Raw genomic sequence first — 23,242 nt, forward strand, 5'->3', positions numbered from 1 at the left:
CGATTTAAAAAAAATAGCAGACCTACAAGCTCGTAGCGCGGCACTCGGTGCCGCGCTATGAGCTTGTAGGTCTGCTATTTTTCAATAGCTAAAGCAAAAGCATAACATAATCCTTAAAACACCAAAAGGGGTTCCCGTTCTGAATGGGTTGAATTAAAGCCCTACTTGAAACAACGGACAAAACTGCATTTTCTTTTTTACAAAATTTGAGGAGTCCCGGTGCCCGACCAAGGACTATCTAAAATACAAAAATAACACCAATAGCACCACTGTGGCTGCTACAACAGGAACACACATTCCTGTCAGCTATAGCTAGCGAGTATGTGAGCAAACCTTATCCGATCTGCCGAGCTCGGCAGATCCTTTTTCGAGCTTGTGGATCTGCTAATTGTGATGCTTTTGATGTCGACAGGATCCACTATAGCTACTGGGCTATAATTGGATAAGGTTTGCTCACATGCTCGCTATAGCTAGCTGACAGGAGGAATGTGTATTCGCCCCTTTAGCAGCAACAGTGTCGCTTTTATTAATTACTTTTTTTAAATTTCAAAGATAGTCCTTTGTCGGACACTGGGACTCTATATTGATTATTTTGTAAAAAGCAGTTTCTTTTTTTGAGTGCTTGAAGATAAGGGGTGGGTGGTGACAAAGATGGAATGCAGTGAGGGAGTGTATTGTCTTGTGAGCGTGTACCTTCGATTGATTCTGCACCAGAATAGCTTGCTTGTTTTTCCGGGGAGGTCACCTCTAGAACATCTCTCTTTGAGATTCAAAATGTAACCTCTGCGGTTTGGCAATTGCATTAGAAATCGAAATTGTGGTCTTGACTCCCCCCCCCCCTGCCCCTCTGGTTAACCCATTTTCGGCGGGAACCCCTTTTGGTGTTAGCATTATGTTATGCTTTAGCTATTGAAAAATAGCAGATCTACAACCTCTACAACCGCTACGAGCTTGTAGGTCTGCTATTTTTGAGAAATCGAAGAACGACTGACATAGAAACATAGCTTTTTCAGAAAACTGTCAGGAGTGTGGTAGTAATTTATGGAAAAAACAAACAAACAAACAAAGGGTTGAAATATGGAGGCGCAAGGTTTCTTTCTGCCTGACGGCATCGATATTGAAACGATGCCAAAAACACAGCGAATCATGAATATTATTCAGATTGTTCTTTTCCGTTTTTGGCTGATGTGTGTGTGTGTGTGTGTGTGTGTGTGTGTGTGTGTGTGTTTTTTCCAGACGTGGTGCCGTTGAGGACAGAGGGAGAGTGGGAGGAGGTCAGACAGAGGATCGGTGAACTGCCTCAAGATGCTGCCCTCACTGAGGAGTTCAGCAAGGTAGCAGAGAACACACTCACATCTTTTGTTCACTTCACAAAATGTTCGCTCTGAAAGAATATATTCAAAGATATATCCACCACATTTTCACGATTAAAAAAAAAAAATAGAAGATCTACAAGCTCGTAGCACGGCACTCGGTGCCGCACTATGAGCTTGTAGATCTGCTATTTTTCAACAGCTAGAGTTTAAAATAATGGTTAAAGTGTTCAGCAAGGTAGCAGAACACACTCATCCTTTGTTCACTTCACTCGGTAAAGGAGTAGTTCACCCAAAACATGACTTATTGTCTACATTATTATTGTCCTTGAATTAATTGAATTTGTTTTGTTTTTGTCACATTCCTGAGCCAATCAGAGAGAGAGTCTATCTCCTATTGACCAATGAATGACCCGTTAAATACTTAATAGATCTGAGGCTGATTCTACAAATGCCTTCTAAATCAGTAGTTCTCACTCAGTAGTAGTAGTTTTTGGAACAAGGACCCCCAAAATCATAAGTATACCATATTGTGTTATTTGGTTAAGTGCTAGTGTGTTTCTCCTTGCACACGACAAAAGGACAAAGATATTATTATGCTTTAATCCGTGTGTGTGTGTGTGTGTGTGTGTGTGTGTGTGTGTGTGTGTGTGTGTGTGTGCGTGTGCGTGTGCTTGTGCGCGTGTGCGTGTGACAGGAGCAACCTGCCATGGCCTCTCACTGTTTTAAGGAAGGGATGAAACTGGAGGCCGTTGACCCCGCTGCAGCCATCTCCATCCGTCCTGCAACGGTCACCAAGGTAACCGTCTGACGGACACAAACCTCCATATTCTATTCTCGCCCCCCAAAATGCATATTGTGACTTCTTGGGGATAAATGTGACCAAACGTTAGACCGGAAGGAGGTTCCCTTCCAGTCATCTGGTGCCTCCCCGGGCACTTCCACAGGTTCCCTTCCAGTCATCTGGTGCCTCCCCGGGCACTTCAGCAAGTTCCCTTCCAGTCATCTGGAGCCTCCCCGGGCACTTCCACAGGTTCCCTTCCAGTCATCTGGTGCCTCCCCGGGCACTTCCACAAGTTCCCTTCCAGTCATCTGGAGCCTTCCCGGGCACTTCCACAGGTTCCCTTCCAGTCATCTGGTGCCTCCCCGGGCACTTCCGCACTCCAGGAATGCGGAAGTGGCGTTGTCAAATCCTGTGGTGTAAAAGGGTCCGCTAAAGTTAAAACGACTGGAGGTGCGCCGTAAGGCGAGCGAGCCGCCGTGCCGAGCCGTGTTGCAAAGTGTGTCTCTTCAGCCAACTCGGCGCCGTTCTATTCATGTCTCGATTAATCTCTCAAGAACAGATTCCAAGCGGCGCTACTGAATCTGTCGGCAGGGGCATTCAGAACGTGTGTGCATTGGGGATTAGCGGGAATGAAAACACAAGCGCCCCAGTGGAAGAGGAGGGCTTAGGGCGGAGCCAACGGGCCAACATCCTGTATTGGGAGGAGCCAACGGGCCAACATCCTGTATTGGGAGGAGCCAACAGGTCAACATCCTGTATTGGGAGACGCCTCCAGAGGCAAATTCAAGGAAACAAAAACAAGGAGGGAGCTGTTTTTTTCTTTTCTTTTTTGACGATGGGTTCCTAGATTGTGTCGAACCCATTTATTTTTATTTTTATTTTTTCATTTCAAGAAGTTGCAGTGAAAAACATTAATAGGGAAACATCAAGGTTTGGCCTATGTGGCCTTCATCAGGCTATCTTTATATGGAGGCTTCATCAGGCTATCTTTATATGGAGGCTTCATCAGGCTATCTTTATATGGAGGCTTCATCAGGCTATCTTTATATGGAGGCTTCATCAGGCTATCTTTATATGGAGGCTATCTTCATAAAGAGGCTATCTTCATAAAGATGCTGTTTCCCTATTAAAGTTTTTCACTGCATTTGAAGACAGCGTGCGGGGCGTTTGTTCTTTTTCATGACGTCGGGCACTTGGTTGTCAGTCTCCTGCACCTGCCGCTTGTTAGGTGTGCAAAAGCCTTGGCTTTTTATCATTTCAAGAAGTTAAAAGTCCCCTTTCACCCAAAGGCCGGCAGATTTCTCAGCCTCTTCTGAACACCTGAAACGTGTGTGGAAGGAAGACTTATGTTGCTGCTTTTCTAGCGTGACGAGGTTGAACCAGATGGTGGGCAACCAGAGGGCCAGCTAGGTCACCCTGTTGAACCAATGGAGAATGAATGGACGTTGACCAGTTGACCTCACACTGCCTCCTTCCCAACGCACGCACGCACGCACACACACACTCACACTCAAACTCACCCTCAAGCGCACCGCACACACACGCACGCACGCACGCACCCACACGCACACTCACCCTCAAGCGCACCGCACACACACGCACACACACACACAAAATAAAGATCTCTGGAATTAGGTTTGAGTCTATTATTTCCAATGGGAGAAGTGAATGTGGACACAGCTTCTGAACCATTCTTCAGCCCCATGGTCACTGAACTAAATATTTGACCTGATTTATTTTGTTTAGAGAGAGAGACACACTCTCGTGAGATCTGGCGACCGAAAACTGCCACAGTTGAGACGGTGTGTATTTCTAAATCCACCATCTTTGTTTCCAGGTGTTCGACGAGCTCTTCTTCCTGGTGAGGATGGACGACCTCTGTGAGGAGTCCCAGGGCGGCGGCGGCGGCGGCAGGGGGCGGAGCTTCCTGTGCCACAGGGACAGCCCGGGGATCTTCCCCACCCAGTGGTGCCTCAAGAACGGGATCCCCCTCAGCCCCCCTCCAGGTGTGTGTGTGTGTGTGTGTGTGTGTGTGTGTGTGTGTGTGTGTGTGTGTGTGTGTGTGTGTGTGTGTGTGTGTGTGTGTGTGTGTGTGTGTGTGTGTGTGTGTGTGTGTGTGTGTGTGTGTGTGTGTGTGTGTGTGTGTGTGTGTGTGTGTGTGTGTGTGTGTGTGTGTGTGTGTGTGTGTGTGTGTGTGTGTTATCCAGGTTATTTTTTTCTCCAAAAAGTGATTGTGAGCAGTGACGCTATATTAACTAATTTTGCTGGGGCGAGGCGTTGTGAGCTTGTAGATCGGCTAGTTTCATGTTTCCTACGTAATATGTGACAATTTGGCCGATTTGGTATTCAACCCATTTTGGGTGGGAACCCCTTTTGGTGTTTTAAACATTATGTTATAATGTAGCTATTGAAAAATAGCAGATCTACAAGATCATAGCGCGCCACAGAGTGGCACGCTACGAGCTTGTAGGTCTGCTATTTTTTAAAAATCGTGAAAATGTGGCACAAATTTGGAATATATATTTAAGTTTTTAACTCAAATCTTTGCTTCTGGGGAGGGAGGTCCCTGGAACAACATATTTTCAGATGGGGGTCGGCGGCCAATTACATATCATTTTTGGGGTCATTTTTTAAATTTCAACGTCAGGCCTAAATGGGTTAAAAGGTCCTTAAATTGTCACTTCACTGTCATCCCCCTGGGGGTCCCGAGCCAGAGATTGAGAACCACTGGATTAGTCACCAAATTCAGCCCTGCTCATTTCTACTCTGCAAATATGCAGCCATACTGAACTGAATGTCTGTGTTTGGCATATTGTGTCAAGTTTTAGGATGTACAATACACACTGTATATCATTCAGCCACAGCAGGCGCTGTAACTCAACAACAGACTAATCCCTGGCGCGCACACTCCACTGTCTTATTATTATTTTGTCATTATCACTCACTACTATTACGATTTAGGAGCATATAGCCTGTTGTAACTGTAAGCATCAGTCTGGGGAATGTGGTTGTACTGCTGTTTACAATAACTCTATAAGTCTAAAGTATATTGTGTGTTGTTTCCTGTTCCTCCCAGGGTTCCAGGGCCAGGACTTTGACTGTTTAAACTAAGTATTGTGTTGTTTCCTGTTCCTCCTCAGGGTTCCAGGGCCAGGACTTTGACTGTTTAAACTAAGTATTGTGTTGTTTCCTGTTCCTCCAGGGTTCCAGGGTCAGGACTTTGACTGTTTAACTTTAAACTAAGTATTGTGTTGTTCCCTGTTCCTCCTCAGGGTTCCAGGGCCAGGACTTTGACTGTTTAAACTAAGTATTGTGTTGTTCTCTGTTCCTCCCAGGGTTCCAGGGCAGGACTTTGACTGTTTAAACTAAGTATTGTGTTGTTTCCTGTTCCTCCTCAGGGTTCCAGGGCCAGGACTTTGACTGTTTAAACTAAGTATTGTGTTGTTTCCTGTTCCTCCTCAGGGTTCCAGGGCCAGGACTTTGACTGTTTAAACTAAGTATTGTGTTGTTTCCTGTTCCTCCTCAGGGTTCCAGGACTTTGACTGTTTAAACTAAGTATTGTGTTGTTTCCTGCTCCTCCTCAGGGTTCCAGGGCCAGGACTTTGACTGTTTAAACTAAGTATTGTGTTGTTTCCTGTTCCTCCTCAGGGTTCCAGGGGCAGGACTTTGACTGTTTAAACTAAGTATTGTGTTGTTTCCTGTTCCTCCTCAGGGTTCCAGGACTTTGACTGTTTAAACTAAGTATTGTGTTGTTTCCTGCTCCTCCTCAGGGTTCCAGGGCCAGGACTTTGACTGTTTAAACTAAGTATTGTGTTGTTTCCTGTTCCTCCCAGGGTTCCAGGACTTTGACTGTTTAAACTAAGTATTGTGTTGTTCCCTGTTCCTCCCAGGGTTCCAGGACTTTGACTGTTTAAACTAAGTATTGTGTTGTTTCCTGTTCCTCCTCAGGGTTCCAGGGCCAGGACTTTGACTGTTTAAACTAAGTATTGTGTTGTTTCCTGTTCCTCCTCAGGGTTCCAGGGCCAGGACTTTGACTGTTTAAACTAAGTATTGTGTTGTTTCCTGTTCCTCCTCAGGGTTCCAGGGCCAGGACTTTGACTGTTTAAACTAAGTATTGTGTTGTTTCCTGTTCCTCCCAGGGTTCCAGGACTTTGACTGTTTAAACTAAGTATTGTGTTGTTCCCTGTTCCTCCCAGGGTTCCAGGACTTTGACTGTTTAAACTAAGTATTGTGTTGTTTCCTGTTCCTCCTCAGGGTTCCAGGGCCAGGACTTTGACTGTTTAAACTAAGTATTGTGTTGTTTCCTGTTCCTCCTCAGGGTTCCAGGGCCAGGACTTTGACTGGGCCGACTACCTGAAACAGTGCGAGGCAGAGGCAGCTCCACAGCACTGCTTCCCCACGGTGAGTCACTCACAACAGAAACATTGTATGGTTATTTCTTCCCCCCTCCTTAAATTGTAAATCAGTGCCCGACTTCGTCATACTGTTGCAAAAACAGCCAATGCGTGTGCGTGTGCGTGTGCGTGTGCGCGCTGCACAGTGAGAGTGAAGGAGTCATTTGAAGGAGACACTCTAGTCTGCACTGCAGACTGCTGGGCGTGCTAATCCTCTAGGTGTTATAATGCCGTATAAGTGCATTCTAAATGTGGTTATAAAGCTTTATAGATCCAGCCTTAATATTAAGTCTTACCCAATCCTCCTGTGTGCAACTATTTAACCTAACCGCCATTTATTTTATTTTATTTTATTTTATTTTATTTTATTTTATTTTATTTTATTTTATTTTATTTTATTTTATTTTATTTTATTTTATTTTATTTTATTTTATTTTATTTTATTTTATTTTATTTTATTTTATTTTATTTTATTTTATTTTATTTTATTTTATTTTATTTTATTTTATTTTATTTTATTTTATTTTATTTTATTTTATTTTATTTTATTGCCTGTCATTAACAAGTACATGCAGGAAATTAGAGTTTTCCCAACATGGCTATTAACTCATTTTGGGGCGGGAACCCCTTTCTGTGTTTTAAGCATTATGTTATGCTTTAGCTATTGAAAAATAGCAGACCTACAAGCTCATAGCGCGGCACTCGGTGCCGCGCTATGAGCTTGTAGGTCTGCTATTTTTGAAAAATCGTGAAAATGTGGAGCAAAACCTTGAAAATATATTCTTTCAGAGCGAACGTTTTTAGCTCAAATGATGATGACTGCATGTCTCGCTGGCTGGCTGGCTGGCTGGCTGGCTGGCTGGCTGGCTGACTGACTGGCTGGCTGGCTGGCTGACTGCCTGTAGAAATATGTGGGGCAGCTAATTAACTTTCATTGCCTCGTCGTGTTAACACTGTAGAATAAGTCGTGTTATCTTTAATGATCTACTAACTATACGACATAACTCCACACATTCAGCCGTCTGACGGAATGTTTTCATTGCTGCTGTCAACATTAACCCCTTTTGATGTTTTAAACATTGTTATAATTTAGTTAGCTATTGAAAAATAGCAGATCTACAAGCTCGTAGCGCGCCACCGAGTGGCGCGCTACGAGCTTGTAGGTCTGCTATTTTTGAAAAATCGTGAAAATATTTATTTCAGAAAACTAGAGGATTTACAAGATTTTTTTTTAATTTTGAGGTCAGGCCTAAATGGGTTAACACACATGCATTTCATCAGAAGTGGGTATGGTGTTGGATTGTTTGTGTTTTTTTACTCTTTTTGGGCACTCTGGGCACCCATTCCTCGGGATGGGGTTAGAGACCAGTGGTCCAGTGGCAAATTCCAATACCCCAAATCTCGGCCACTCGCTGACTCACACTCGGTCACTCCAGCATGGTGGTGTTACGGTGAAATTGGTGCAGTGTTGTTTTTGGCACCATATTTTGATTTTAGTTTTAGTCATAGTCTCTTGAATAGTTTTCATTTATTTTTAGTCAAATTTGAGTCACCTGGAATAAAAATAAATGGTAAATGGTGCATTTGTATAGCGCCTTTATCCAAGGCGCTTTACATAGATAGATGTGCATTACATTCACCCATATTCACACACACATTCATACACCGATTGCGGCGGAAGCCATGCAAGGTACCAACCAGCACATCGGGAGCAATTTGGGGTTCAGTGTCTTGCCCAAGGACACTTCGACATGTAGCCAGGAGGAGCCGGGATTCAAACCGCCGACCCATGGATCCCATGGATCATTGGACGACCTGCTCTACCTCTTGAGCCACAGTCGCCCTGAATGTTTTAGTGTTAGCATTTTAGTCGACTAAATGCCATAAGATTTTAGTCGACTAAATCTACAGTTGATTTAGTCGACTAAAATGTGTTTTGGCGGGCCTTGATGCCGTCGTAATGATTGATTTTACAATTGCTGAGCAGATCTACAAGCTCACAATGTGTTGCAGCGCGATGCGTTGTGAGCTTGTAGATCTGCTATTTTCAGTGTAAAATGACTTATACTGGATCTCTTGTCCACTAGTCCCTTCCTAACATTTTAGTCTTTAATTTTTATTTGTTGACGAAATTGTCACCTTTGGTTTTTTAATTTAGTGGAGGGTGGGGCTAACAGACCCTATTCTGCAGACCTAAGGGCCCTTCTGGGCCCCATAACATGGCACAAGGTCAGTCAGATAATCCGGGGCCTGACCATGCATAGCTCTAAAAGTGAGCACCAGTACCTTAAACCGGGCGACTGTGGCTCAAGAGGTAGAGCAGGTCGTCCAATGATCCATGGGTCGGCGGTTCGAATACCGGCTCCTCCTGTCTACATGTCGAAGTGTCCTTGGGCAAGACACTGAACCCCAAATTGCTCCCGATGTGCTGGCTGGTACCTTGCATGGCTTCCGCCGCAATCGGTGTATGAATGTGTGTGTGAATGGGTGAATGTAATGCACAATCTATGTAAAGCGCCTTGGATAAAGGCGCTATATAAATGCACCATTTACCATTTTAAACTGGACCCGGAAATTCACAGGAAGCCAGTGCAGGGAGGCCAGGATTGGAGTGATGTGAGACCGTCTTCTGGTTCTGATAAGTGTGTGTTGTGTTTTTCCTGGACAGGAGGAGTGCGAGCACGGCTTCAGAGAGACCATGAAACTGGAGGCGGTCAACCCGCTGTCACCCGAGAACGTGCACGTGGCCACGGTGACCAGGGTCAAAGGTCAACACATTTGGCTCAGCCTAGAAGGTGAGAAGAACATAAACCCGGCTTTTTGTTCTGTCCTCTCTGCTACAGTAGCCTCGGAAACCCAGACGTTTTTATTTCCAGGGAGAAAAAAAAAGGTCTGGGGCCGAGTCCACTTCAATTCGGCATACAGTAGCGCAAACGTACTAACGTCGCTCACTCTGCTGATTTCTGATAGTCTGCACCTTAGTTAAATTGACACACACACACACACACACACACACACACACACACACACACACACACACACACACACACACACACACACACACTCCTCTCTCTCTCTCTGTCGCTCTAATTAATTAGTCTCATGTCCAGCAGCTGTGTCTAGTTTCTGCCAGGAGCTACTATGCCATAAAAAGCATAGGTGAGTTCCAGTCTACTGCTACAGTAGTGGTTCTCAAAGTGAAGTCCGGGGTACCTCTCTTTTTGAGGGTGCTCCACGGGGGGCCGTCATCAAAATAACCACTTTTAAGTCCGAACTGAATGCCTGTCTATTTGTTTTCCAGGGCTGAAACAGCCCATGCCGGAGGTGATCGTTCACGTGGACTCTCTGGACATCTTCCCCGTCAGCTGGTGTGAGACAAACGGTTACCCTCTGGTCTACCCCATCAAACCCTTAGGTATATGCCGTACCAATAACCTACACTAACACCATCAAACCCTTAGGTATATGCCGTACCAATAACCTACACTAATACCCCATCAAACCCTTAGGTATATGCTGTACCAATAACCTACACTAATACCATCAAACCCTTAGGTATATGCTGTACCAATAACCTACACTAATACCATCAAACCCTTAGGTATATGCCGTACCAATAACCTACACTAATACCATCAAACCCTTAGGTATATGCCGTACCAATAACCTACACTAATACCATCAAACCCTTAGGTATATGCCGTACCAATAACCTACACTAATACCATCAAACCCTTAGGTATATGCTGTACCAATAACCTACACAAATACCATCAAACCCTTAGGTATATGCCGTACCAATAACCTACACTAATACCCCATCAAACCCTTAGGTATATGCTGTACCAATAACCTACACTAATACCATCAAACCCTTAGGTATATGCTGTACCAATAACCTACACTAATACCATCAAACCCTTAGGTATATGCCGTACCAATAACCTACACAAATACCCCATCAAACCCTTAGGTATATGCTGTACCAATAACCTACACTAATACCATCAAACCCTTAGGTATATGCTGTACCAATAACCTACACTAATACCATCAAACCCTTAGGTATATGCTGTACACTAATACCTAACTAACCTACACTAATACCTTAAATGCACAAGATAAGAATATACAGAGAAGACCGGCTCAGTGGCATTGTGGTTAGAGTGTCCGCCCTAAGACTGGGAGGTTGGGGGTTCGATCCCCGGGCCTGGGTCATACCAAAGACTATAAAAACGGGACCCCATTCCTCCCTGCTTGGAACTCGGCATCAAGGGATGGATTGGCCGGTTAAAGGCCCACGCATACTCCACTTTTAGTTGATGACCTCCTCACCGCGGTGGTTGGGAGAACTACTACGTGACGTCACTTAAGCCGCTCACCCCAATTACACGTCTCTCTGTTTTTACTAACCGACATCACCTAAAAGTGGAGTGGGCGTGGCCCTTTGGTCCCAGCATGCGACACACTAGTGTCATATCCAGGGGGTGTTACTTGTACATCATGTCCAGGGGATTTTACTTGTGTCCATGTACACTACAGAAACGTATATGGGCCTCACGGCTCGGCAAGGCCTACTACTACTTACTCCACACACAAAAAACACAGTGGGCTCCATTTTTGTCACCGCTAAACCCCTTATCCCTAAACTTCTTCTTTTTTTTTTTAAACATTTTTGAATAGTTCAACTAGCCAATCTACATTGACACGTTGTGAGCTTGTAGACTGGCCATTTTAACTATTCAAAAATGTTTTGCAAAATAGTAAAAAAAAAAAAGGCAAAGAGGTTTAGGGATAAGGTGTTTAGCGGTGACGAAAATGGAGCCCTATAGGGCAGGGGTCCTCAACTAGAAATGCTGAAGGTCCACTAATATTTTTTGAAAAAGACTAAGGTCCGGTCCCATGAGCGCGGCGCGGGCCACGGGAGAGCGGGGCTCTATACTTTTTAGTACAGTCACACCAAGGCAAGCTTATACAAATCGGATCCCCTCCCAACCAACCAATACTGGGGTGCAGAGTATGGAAATAAAATGTTTCACAAATATTCCCCTCCAAAAATTCACAGCAAATGAGAGGTATTGTGTTGAGGCACAAAGAACACTTTTATTATGTCAAGTTAAAAAAAACGCGGTCCGGTCGTGGACCGCGGTCCGCCTATTGAGGACCCCTGCTATAGGGTATTATCTTTTCTGTTCCAAGTATTATAACTGCGACAACAAAACCTGTTTCAGTCATTGCACTGGACTTCAAATGAATGACACAAACTAATGCTATTTACGCCACACCTGAAGTGATGCGTGACTTAACGCTTATTCCCTCTCTTCCAGCGGGGAAACAGAGGAAGGTCGCGGTCGTGCAGCCGGAGACACAGTGAGTTCTTTATTTTGTTTGGTCGGGTCAGTGCACATGAATGAACACAAGACACGTGTAATACAGTGGTGCGTGAACTGGGGGTGCCAAAATTGTTACTTAACGTCCAACATTGTTTTCTCACTCAACCGTAAACAAACCAACACACACACAACACACTAAGGGCTCCATTTTCGTCACCGCTAAACCCCTTATCCCTAAACTTATTTTTGTACTATCTTGAAAAACATTGTTTAATAGTTCAACTAGCCAATCTACATTGACACGTTGTGAGCTTGTCGACTGGCCATTTTAACTATTCAAAAATGTTTTGCAAAATAGTAAAAAAAGGCAAATAAGTTTAGAGAAAATGGAGCCCTAAGTCTGCACAGGGTATCTACACATTTCTACAGTTACTATTTAATGATCTTTGTAATACCAATATTGGCCAAATTGTCAAATATTATATAAGAAAGCAAACGTGAAAATAGCAAATCTACAAGCTCACAATCGTGTTGAAATATTATTGATTTGGGGGCATCACAGCCTATAAAGTTTGGGTGCCATTGGTGTAACTCGCCTACAGTTCCATTTAGTGTCTTTAGAGTTTGAAGTCATTCCAGGTTCCAGTGCCCGTCCTCTGAACTGAACCTCTGCTATTCTGCCTCCCGTAACGTTAACAGCCGAAGCTCGCCCAAGTCTTCGTCGCCTGACTCCGTCAAGCAACACGTGTCCAGCCAGTCAGAGACAGGTGAGTGACGTCGCGTCCCTCCGCTCTTCCACTTTGAGGTTTAACCCATTTTAGGCGGGAACCCCTTTTGGTGTTTTAAGCATTGTGTTATACTTTAGCTATTGAAAAATAGCAGATCTACAAGCTCATAGCGCGGCACCGAGTGCCGCGCTATGAGCTTGTAGGTCTGCTATTTCTTTTAAATCCTCAAAATGTGGCGCAAAACTTTGAATATATACTATTATTCTTTCAGAGCGAACATTTCAACTCAAATCTTTGCTTCTGGGGGTGTCCCTGGAACAACATATTTTCAAATTGGTGTCGGCGGCCAAATACACATAATTCTGGGGGTCCTTGACATGAAATATTGAACACCACTGACGTAGAAACATGGGTATTTCAGAAAACTGTCATGATTTAGAAGACATTTAAAAAAGAAATCAGGCCCAAATGGGTTAAGGTGCTACACTGGCCAGTGGTGGGAAGTAGCATAGGTACTGTTACTCAGGTACTGTGTTTTTATGGAAGTACTTTACTGGAGTAATTACAATATATTTTTTACTTATACTCCACTACACTTCAGAGGCAAATATTGTACATTTTACTCCTAAAATAACCTAATTATTTGAAAACTTTTGTTACAAGTTACTTTGTAGATTTTGATTGTTATTAGAAAACGTATATTACCCACTTCAGCCCTATTTAAAAAATATTTCAAATCAGCTATTTTCAAATGGGCGATTTCAAATATTTTGTATTTATTACTTATTTATGTATTATTTATTACACTTAACTTGTGAAACGGGACATTCTGCATAATCACTAAAAGTCATTTTTATCAGACTTTTATTTCTTACTTAGTTTTTGTCACATTCCTGAGCCAATGATTCGATGACCAGGCCATCCGCATCGGTCAATAGGAGACTCAGTAGGAGAGTCTTTGGGTCTCTTTGAGTTACCCAGTCATCACATTATTGGTTTTGGCATATTGGCATTATTGAGACAAAAAAATAATAATAATTAAGGCTTCATGGGGTGTGCATTTGTTAGAAAATATAAGTACTTTTTTGGGGTGGAACTACTCCTTTAAAGTAAATGTGAGTACCCACCACTGACATTGGGATGATAACCTGTGTCTATACTGACTGCTGTATCTGTTGTTGTCGTCGTGTGTTGTGTATCTGCGCTGCAGGACAGGGGAACGGGAAGTACAGCTCGCCCCAGATCTACTTCAACCACCGCTGTTTCTCCGGGCCGTACCTGAACAAGGGACGCATCGCTGAGCTGCCCCAGTTCATCGGCCCCGGGAACTGTGCCCTCGTGCTCAAAGAGGTGAGGCAGATCAGATACTTAATCCATTTTGGGCGGGAACCCCTTTTGGTGTTAGCATTACGTTATGCTTTAGCTATTGAAAAATAGCAGATCTACAAGCTCATAGCGAAAAATCGAAGAACGACTGACATAGAAACATAGCTTTTTCAGAAAACTGTCAGGATGTAGAAGACATTTTTAGAATCTGATCTCAGGTCAAAATGGGTTAAGAAAGAACTTGAGAAAGCCCGGAGGGGCGAAACGTTGTTGTATTTAGGTTGAAATAAAAAGGACGGGGAGCTGAATTATATTGCGTGCTGAGATTCCACTTTTTTCTTCATTTAGTCACTTTTTGGGCCCAGCACCGTATTCTGAAAATGGGATGTGCATATCGTTTTCCTTCTTTACATGGATCAGATACTTAAAACTTAAAGGGATATTTCACTTTCAAACCTGTTTGGGGTCATTTTAACCACCTTATGGCCAGTGACGTATTATGCGTATTGATATCATTAACGTCTACTCTCTGGCAACTGGAACACCCCAGACACTTCTTAAGATGCTTGATTCAGTATTTAGATATTTGATGTTCATTTTATCAAACCCGACCCATTCCTGTATAAACCCATTTTAACCATAGATTCATTGATAACATAGTTGCCTTCTAATGTGTGAGGGGCCTGTGTTTTTTTCAATTACTTTTTTCTTACATGTTTGGGTAAAATGAAAATGTAATAAAATAGCAAAAGGACCACTCCAAGCTTTACATATACAATATGTACAGTATATTACAATATGTAATAATAATGGGCTCAGGACGCGCTTGGGAAACGGAAGTTAGATCCCATGCTCAATCCTGAGTTAGTGTCGAAGTAGCCTCGGAAACCCAGACGTTTTATTAGTGTGGAAGTGTCCTTGAGCAAGACACTGACGGAACCCCCGACTGCTCCCGATGAGGAGGTTGGTGGCTTGCATGGATGCGTGAATGGAAAAGCACTTTGGATTAAGTCGATGTATGAATGCACCATTTACCATTTAATATACTGTCTCTGTTGCCTCATTATGTCCAAAACTGTTACGTTTCCGGATTAAAAATAAATAAAAAAAATAGCAGATCTACAAGCTCAAAGCTTTGAATCTTGTGGATCTGCTACTTTTGATACTTATTATCTATATATATGTTATCCCTTTAGCATCATTGTATAATCGTACCGCTTTATACTGTTTTGCAAACTGTTAACACAATCGGTGCCGGGATGCCTTCAAAATAGGAGCTCTGGGGTGCCGGAAAGACATGGCCGCTGCTTTTACTCTGAAGAAAATTCAGAATATTCTTCTCTCGCCTGATATCATTGAGGACGCGCTAGGACGTGTACACACGAAGACCACATACTGTACAGGCTAACCTACCTGTGCACGCATGTGTACAGGTGTTGACTCTACTGATCATGTGTTGAATGGTACAGGTGTTGACTCTACTGATCATGTGTTGAATGGTACAGGTGTTGACTCTGCTGATCAACTCATGTGTTGAATGGTACAGGTGTTGACTCTGCTGATCAACTCATGTGTTGAATGGTACAGGTGTTGACTCTGCTGATCAACTCATGTGTTGAATGGTACAGGTGTTGACTCTACTGATCATGTGTTGAATGGTACAGGTGTTGACTCTGCTGATCATGTGTTGAATGGTACAGGTGTTGACTCTACTGATCATGTGTTGAATGGTACAGGTGTTGACTCTGCTGATCATGTGTTGAATGGTACAGGTGTTGACTCTGCTGATCAACTCGGCGTACAAGCCCAGCCGTGTGCTGAGAGAACTCCAGCTGGACCAGGAGGCTCGTTACCAAGGCAACGGGGAGACGCTCAAAGCCAAGTGAGGAGAAAGCACCATTTACTGTACAGTCCTTCAGCAGTGTCTGGTTCAGAGCCAGGCGCTGAATGATGCGCAAAGGAAAGAAATAACATAAAATACGAAGTTCCGAAATGTGTGCTTGTGTAGATTATGGGCTCCATTTTCGTCACCGCTAAACCCCTTATCACTAAACTTCTTTGCCTTTTTTACTATTTTGAAAAACATTTTTGAATAGTTCAACTAGCCAATCTACATTGACACGTTTTGAGCTTGTAGACTGGCCATTTTAACTATTCAAAAATGTTTTGCAAAATAGTAAAAAAAAAAGCAAAGAAGTTAAGGGATAAGGGGTTTAGCGGTGACGAAAATGGAGCCCATATGTATCTGTAACAATGCTACTTGGCAAATACCTTTTTATAGCACTGGAAAGCCTGTTTAGTTCCCTGTTCAACCCGTTAAGACCTGAGGCCAATTCTATACTGCTTCCAAATCCTGATCTTTTCTGAAAAACACCCCTACACTTGATCACACTACAGCAGCGTCACTCAAAAGCATCAAAAGTAGCAGATCTCCAAGCGCGAAATGCGGCGCAAACGACTGATAATCTTGCAGATCTAAAATATGGAGATAAGAGGTTTCTGCCCAAAAACATTTACATGAACAATTCCTGAATATTAAATGAACATTGCTTCCTCTCCTCTCTCTCTCTCTCTCTCCCGTGCTCAGGTATAAAGGGAAGAGTTACAGGGCCACGGTGGAGGTCGTCCGCACGGTGGACCGCGTGGCGGACTTCTGCAGGAAGACCTGCATCAAGCTGGAGTGCTGCCCCAACCTGTTTGGACCCAAGATGGTCCTGGAGCACTGCTCCGAGAACTGCTCCGTGCTTACCAAGACCAAATACAGTAAGTTAGAACTGCTCCGTGCTTACCAAGACCAAATACAGTAAGTTAGAACTGCTCCGTCCTCACCAAGACCAAATACAGTAAGTTAGAACTGCTCCGTGCTTACCAAGACCAAATACAGTAAGTTAGAACTGCTCCGTGCTCACCAAGACCAAATACAGTAAGTTAGAACTGCTCCGTCCTCACCAAGACCAAATACAGTAAGTTAGAACTGCTCCGTCCTCACCAAGACCAAATACAGTAAGTTAGAACTGCTCCGTCCTCACCAAGACCAAATACAGTAAGTTAGAACTGCTCCGTGCTCACCAAGACCAAATACAGTAAGTTAGAACTGCTCCGTCCTCACCAAGACCAAATACAGTAAGTTAGAACTGCTCCGTGCTTACCAAGACCAAATACAGTAAGTTAGAACTGCTCCGTGCTCACCAAGACCAAATACAGTAAGTTAGAACTGCTCCGTCCTCACCAAGACCAAATACAGTAAGTTACTGTAGAACTGCTCTGTCCTCACCAAGACCAAATACAGTAAGTTAGAACTGCTCCGTCCTCACCAAGACCAAATACAGTAAGTTAGAACTGCTCCGTCCTCACCAAGACCAAATACAGTAAGTTAGAACTGCTCCGTCCTCACCAAGACCAAATACAGTAAGTTAGAACTGCTCCGTGCTCACCAAGACCAAATACAGTAAGTTACTGTAGAACTGCTCCGTCCTCACCAAGACCAAATACAGTAAGTTACTGTAGAACTGCTCCGTCCTCACCAAGACCAAATACAGTAAGTTACTGTAGAACTGCTCCGTCCTCACCAAGACCAAATACAGTAAGTTACTGTAGAACTGCTCCGTCCTCACCAAGACCAAATACAGTAAGTTACTGTAGAACTGCTCCGTCCTCACCAAGACCAAATACAGTAAGTTACTGTAGAACTGCTCCGTGCTCACCAAGACCAAATACAGTAAGTTACTGTAGAACTGCTCCGTGCTCACCAAGACCAAATACAGTAAGTTACTGTAGAACTGCTCCGTCCTCACCAAGACCAAATACAGTAAGTTACTGTAGAACTGCTCGGTCCTCACCAAGACCAAATACAGTAAAGGCTCATACATAGTGTGGATTTTCGGTGGTGAGGTGACCACCGAACTACAACATGACGTCACGAGCCGCGGTGAAGAGCAAACCACCGCCACCGCTCCAGCCCTTCTCTCTGTTTTTACTCACCACCGCTCAACGTTATTTCAGCTCCGGTGGTCAGCTCACCACCGGAGCGGTGGTCACCTCACCACCGAAAATCCAGACTATGAATAGGCCTTTAGGCTGCTTGGCCTGCTTGGAGAAACGGACTTTGCAATGATTAGATGAAGCCCCCAGCAGCACACACACCACTCTCTGTTTTTACTAACCACTGTTTCGGTGGTCACCTTATCACCTAAAACAGGAGTATGAATAGGCCTTCAGTCTGGCCAGGGTCCGATTTGACTCGCATTTCAATTACGTTAGACAAGTCAGGAAGTGACTCCAGTTTTACATTGGAAGACACTGGTCCCGAAACAGTTTAACCCATTTAGGCCTGACCTCAAAATTAAAAAAAAATCTTCTAAATCCTCCAGTTTTCTGAAATAAATATTTTCACAATTTTTCAAAAATAGCAGACCTACAAGCTCGTAGCGCGCCACTCGGTGGCGCGCTATGAGCTTGTAGATCTGCTATTTTTCAATAGCTAAATTATAACAATGTTTAAAACACCAAAAGGGGTTCCTGCCCAAAACGGGTTAAATAAATAAAAAGTCTCAACTTTTCAACAATTAAAAAACAATTCCAACATTTTTCAAAAGTATTTCATAATCACAATCTTAAAACCAAAATAATTCCCATAAATAAATCGAAATAAATGCTTAAGAAATAGTTAAAATAGCAATCTGCTGTTTCCTGGGCAAACATCTACTGTAATTTCTCTTTTGGCTCTTGCGCTAAAAGTCTGGGAATGAATACATACAAAGTAGATTCATGAACCACATGGGCATGTGGTGGGATGGTAACAGTATTCTGTTGCATTATGCATTCATGTAAATGTTGCCTGTTGGAAGATGCACATGTCCCTGTTAATCCATTGAGACCTGGAACGCATCCATGTCACGTTAGCGTTTAACCACATTAACCATTAACCCATTTTGGGGCGGGAACCCCTTTTGGTGTTTTAAACATTGTTATAATTTAGCTATTGAAAAATAGCAGATCTACAAGCTCATAGCGCGCCACCGAGTGGCGCGCTATGAACTTGTAGGTCTGCTATTTTTGAAAAATCGTTAAAATGTGCCTCAAATCTTTCCGAAAATTGTCATGATTTAGAAAACTTTTTTTTTTAAATTTTGACGTCAGGCCTGAATGGGTTAATGATGCACTGCTAACCACGGAACCTGTCGGAGGTCCTTCACTTTTAGTCCTTCATTAATCCATTTTGGGCGGGAACCCCTTTTGGAGTTTTATGTTATACTTTAGCTATTGAAAAATAGCAGATCTACAAGCTCGTAGCGCGGCACCGAGTGCCGCGCTACGAGCTTGTAGGTCTGCAATTTTTGAAAAATCGTGAAAATGTAGCGCAAATCTTTGAATATATATTCTTTCAGAGCGAACGTTTTTTAACTCATATCTGCTTCTGGGTGGTCACTGGAACAACATAATTTCAGATGGGGGTCGGCAGCCAAATGCAGATATTTTTTTGGGGTCCTTGACATGTTTGAGAACGACTGACATAGAAACGTGGGGTTTTTCAGAAAACTGTCAGGATTTAGAAGGCATTTGTAGAATCGTTCCCGGGCCTAAATGGGTTAATGAGAATCTCTCTCTTTCTTCTTCCTCCAGCGTATTACTACGGCAAGAAGAAGAGCAGGCGGGTGGGCCGCCCGCCCGGGGGCCACTCCAACCTGGAGGGGGGAGGAGTGAAGAGGAGGGGGCGGAGGAGGAAGAGGAGGAAGCAGCTGTTTGTTCACAAGAAGAGACGCTCCTCCGCGTCGCTGGACAACACACCCGCTGGCTCTCCACTGGTAACGCACGCACGCACGCACGCACGCACGCACGCACGCACGCACGCACGCACGCACTAGGGCATTCACGCACACACTAGGGCATTAAGCAAATCCACTAGTCGACCTTGCTGGTACTAGTTGACTAGTTGATAAGAAAAACAATATATATATATTATTTTTTTTCCCCCGATTTTGTAGGCCTCAAGATCAGGTAGACAGTTTTTAAATGTACATATATTTATTTCAAAAATAGGTGGTTAAACAACTAGTCGACTAGTAAACTAGGCAACTAGTCAACTAGTAAAAATGACTAGAAGTGAATGCCCTAGCACGCACGCACGCACGCACGCACGCACGCACGCACACACACACACACACACACACACACACACACACACACACACACACACACTCGTTAGTATTACTTGTGACGACATCAAGATTTTAGGACGGTATTTAAAAAAAGCTGAAAATAGTCGAAAGCATATAGTAGATCTACAACCTCATCTATATTTGTTGGTGTGTGATATGATATGATCGCACTAAGTTTAAAATAGGGACAACTCTTACCCCAACACCTACAAATAGCCTCTAAGGGCACGGTCACACCACACTAATATTCTACCTATGAGGGCGCATTCTGACGATTTATTTCAATGGGAATGGAGCGTTTTCAGAGACAACTGTATTGTATGTATATAAAATAGGTATTGCACATGTGGATGGTGTGTGTGTGTGTGTGTGGGGGGGGGGGGGGGGGGGGGGTTGTATACAACTAGAACTGTACTAGTGCGTACCGTATATTCACACAAACATTCCCCAGGCATGTTTTCTTTATACCTTCCATCCATGTGTGTTTGACATCACAGGGCAGTGGAGAGGAGGAAGACCTGGACGAGGATGACTCCCTGAGTGAGGATTCGGGTTCGGAGCTGCAGGACGACCTCCAGGACGACTCTGAATATTCCGTGGGTAAATCTCAGCCTCCGACGCCGTCGCCCTCGCCGCCGGCCACGCCCAGACCCGCGCGCCGGCGGAGGAAGCCTCGCTCTCCGTCCTTATCTGACGACGAGAACCGTCCGCCCTCGCCAAAGGTACCTATACCACGTTACCTTTCTACCTTGACCCGTGTGCTTTGCATCTTTTCTTTCCTCTCTGGTCATAACTTTATTCCAAAAAACACTCAAACGAATGGAATTAAATGTGTAATGACAGTGATAATTGATGTCGCAGGTTTTGCACTGAACTAACGCGTGAGGAATCAGGAGGCGAGCAAGGTCTGTCTGATGATCTTTATTTAACGTGCACAGGAATACACGGATGCTGCAGCACACACTGGTCTCAAAGCAGGCATCCATGTCACAATTCAGAGGTACAGTTTATATGCAGTGATAGACCACACCCAGAAGGTGGGGCAGAAAAAGACATGAGAGAAGGGGTTTTAGGGAAAGGATGCAGAAGTCAATACAAGTTTATCAAGATGAAAGGAATATTTGCTAAGGAATGTAGGGGGGTGGGGGGGGGAGCAGGTGAGCAGCAAATGGTCCCAGAGAACAGGGCCATGTGTCAAGCTCTGTTATCACAGCGTGGTTCCGATGAGCTTCAAAGCTGAGTTTGTATAGACACATTTCAATACATTTAAATGTCCTTTTGGTGACCGAGTGAATGCGTGATGGGGAAGCAGTAGAGATGGTCACAGGTGACAAGAAGGCATTGTGTTTGGACAGGCCTTGGCGTTATCACACCATGGGTGGGAACTTCAAAGGCCGTATTTGAGTGAATGCATGATGGGAAATTCCTCATCATAACTTCTTTATTAATTTTAACGCAATCTGTGCCAGGAACGTCAGGTTACGTTTTAAGCAGCATACCCTACCTGTGCCAAGACGTAAAATTGCGTTATTTATTTATTTTGTTTTTTATTTTATTTTTTAATATTTATTTTTTATTTCAGATATAAAAAATTACGTGCGATGTGCACATGGATGCGCCCACGGTTATTTATTCTTTCAATTGTCCCCATATCTCTGGCAACTGCACTGCGCGTTTCTGTTTAACAGGTGGGGCAGATTGGGTTAATAATCAAGGCTCCCGATCGATATAAAATGCTTTCAATTCTTGATGACTTGTGCGTAGTAATATTAGGCTGGTAGGTGGACCACTATACTATGTGTGACTGTCTCCTGCCTCCATGTGTGTTTTATAATAGAGCTCTAAGTATGTAGGTCGGAGAGGCAATTTGTTGGTATCAGCCAATGTGTTGTTGGTATCAGTTTCACAGTGCTCTACTGCGCTAGACTGAAACTATAAGCTCCCAGTACTTACCGCACAACTTGCCACACTCAAGCCGTGCTACTCAATTCGCTGAGTTGGCGGTGCCCGGGATCGAACTCATGACCTTGTAAATGGTGCATTTATATAGCGCTTTTATTATTCAGTCTTGCTCAAGGACACTTTGACACTAGCCTCGGAAACCCAGACGTTTTTATTTCCAGGGAGAAAAGAAAAGTCTGGGGCCTCTTCAATTCGGCATAGAGTAGTGCAAACGTTGGTCTCTCTCTGCTGATTTCTGATCATCTGCACCTTTGTTAAATTGAAGCAGACACGCACACACGTACACACACTCACACACACACACACACACTCCTCTCTGTCGTTCTAATTAATTAGTCTCATGTCCTGCAGCTGTGTCTAGTTTCTCCCGGTGGATCCTGCCGGGAGCTGCCTATGCCAGAGAAAGTAACCCCACTAACTCTGGGGGAGCCCGGGACCAACTGGCTGCTCTACTGGCCACTCTACCCCTGATCACTGCCGCCCCTGGTCAAGAGGCGAGTGCTCTACCGAATGAGCTACTCGGACACAATAGAGCTCTAAAACCATATGTACTACGCCGTGTCTTGACTGTCCTCCTTTGTGTTGTTTATAGATCGCTAAAATAGAGGCTCCTCAGAAGCTGTGTTTGGACACCAGCCCCCTGGAGTGGACGGTCACGGATGTGGTGCGCTTCATCAGGACCACTGACTGTGCCCCCCTGGCACGGATCTTCTTAGATCAGGTAACGAGAGCACATCCACACATGACACGCTAGTCTACAAGCTAGTCTACCGCCTTGTGAACTTGTATATCTGCTATGTTTGACTTTGATGCACCACACCTGCACCTGCAACCAAGTATAATTATGTGCAATTTTTGATTTTAACATTGGATATTCAAAAAATAGCAGATGTACAAGCTCACAGCACGTCACTTCTGCTTGTACATCTGCTTTAATGGACTAACCCATTTAGGCCCGACATCGAAATTTAAAAAATGTCTTCTAAATCATGACAGTTTTTCTGAAATACCTATGTTTCTGTATCAGTTGTGCTCAATATTTCATGTCAAGGACCCCAAAAATGATATGTTATTGGCCGCCGACCCCCATCTGAAAATATGTAGTTCCAGGGACCCCCCCAGAAGCAAATATTTGAGTTAAAAACGTTCACTCTTTAACAATAAATATTCAAAGATTTGCGCCACATTTTCACGATTTTTCAAAAATAGCAGACCTACAAGCTCGTAGCGCGGCACTCGGTGCC

At 43.9% G+C, this 23,242-nt stretch overlaps 1 protein-coding gene across 3 annotated transcripts in view; it reads left to right on the plus strand.

The window, feature by feature from the left end:
• Positions 1 to 23,242, plus strand: part of sfmbt1 (Scm like with four mbt domains 1) — a 39,162-nt gene that overhangs the window by 14,362 nt on the left and 1,558 nt on the right. For all 3 annotated transcript variants that reach the window (XR_013790771.1, XM_079509850.1, XM_079509851.1), the window contains exons 7-20: positions 1,237 to 1,334; positions 2,011 to 2,112; positions 3,935 to 4,103; positions 6,416 to 6,498; positions 9,160 to 9,286; positions 9,793 to 9,906; positions 11,819 to 11,861; positions 12,524 to 12,591; positions 13,763 to 13,902; positions 15,651 to 15,760; positions 16,466 to 16,641; positions 19,501 to 19,682; positions 20,534 to 20,758; positions 22,591 to 22,719. Coding sequence is in view for 2 of the 3 variants with exons in the window: in XM_079509850.1 (XP_079365976.1) it covers positions 1,237 to 1,334; positions 2,011 to 2,112; positions 3,935 to 4,103; positions 6,416 to 6,498; positions 9,160 to 9,286; positions 9,793 to 9,906; positions 11,819 to 11,861; positions 12,524 to 12,591; positions 13,763 to 13,902; positions 15,651 to 15,760; positions 16,466 to 16,641; positions 19,501 to 19,682; positions 20,534 to 20,758; positions 22,591 to 22,719 (1,766 nt within the window). In the remaining variant the exon portion in view is untranslated. The remainder of the gene's footprint in view (positions 1 to 1,236; positions 1,335 to 2,010; positions 2,113 to 3,934; positions 4,104 to 6,415; positions 6,499 to 9,159; positions 9,287 to 9,792; positions 9,907 to 11,818; positions 11,862 to 12,523; positions 12,592 to 13,762; positions 13,903 to 15,650; positions 15,761 to 16,465; positions 16,642 to 19,500; positions 19,683 to 20,533; positions 20,759 to 22,590; positions 22,720 to 23,242) is intronic.

This window comes from Electrona antarctica (genome assembly GCF_951216825.1).
Source record: "Electrona antarctica genome assembly, chromosome: 9".
Lineage (NCBI taxonomy): Eukaryota > Metazoa > Chordata > Actinopteri > Myctophiformes > Myctophidae > Electrona > Electrona antarctica.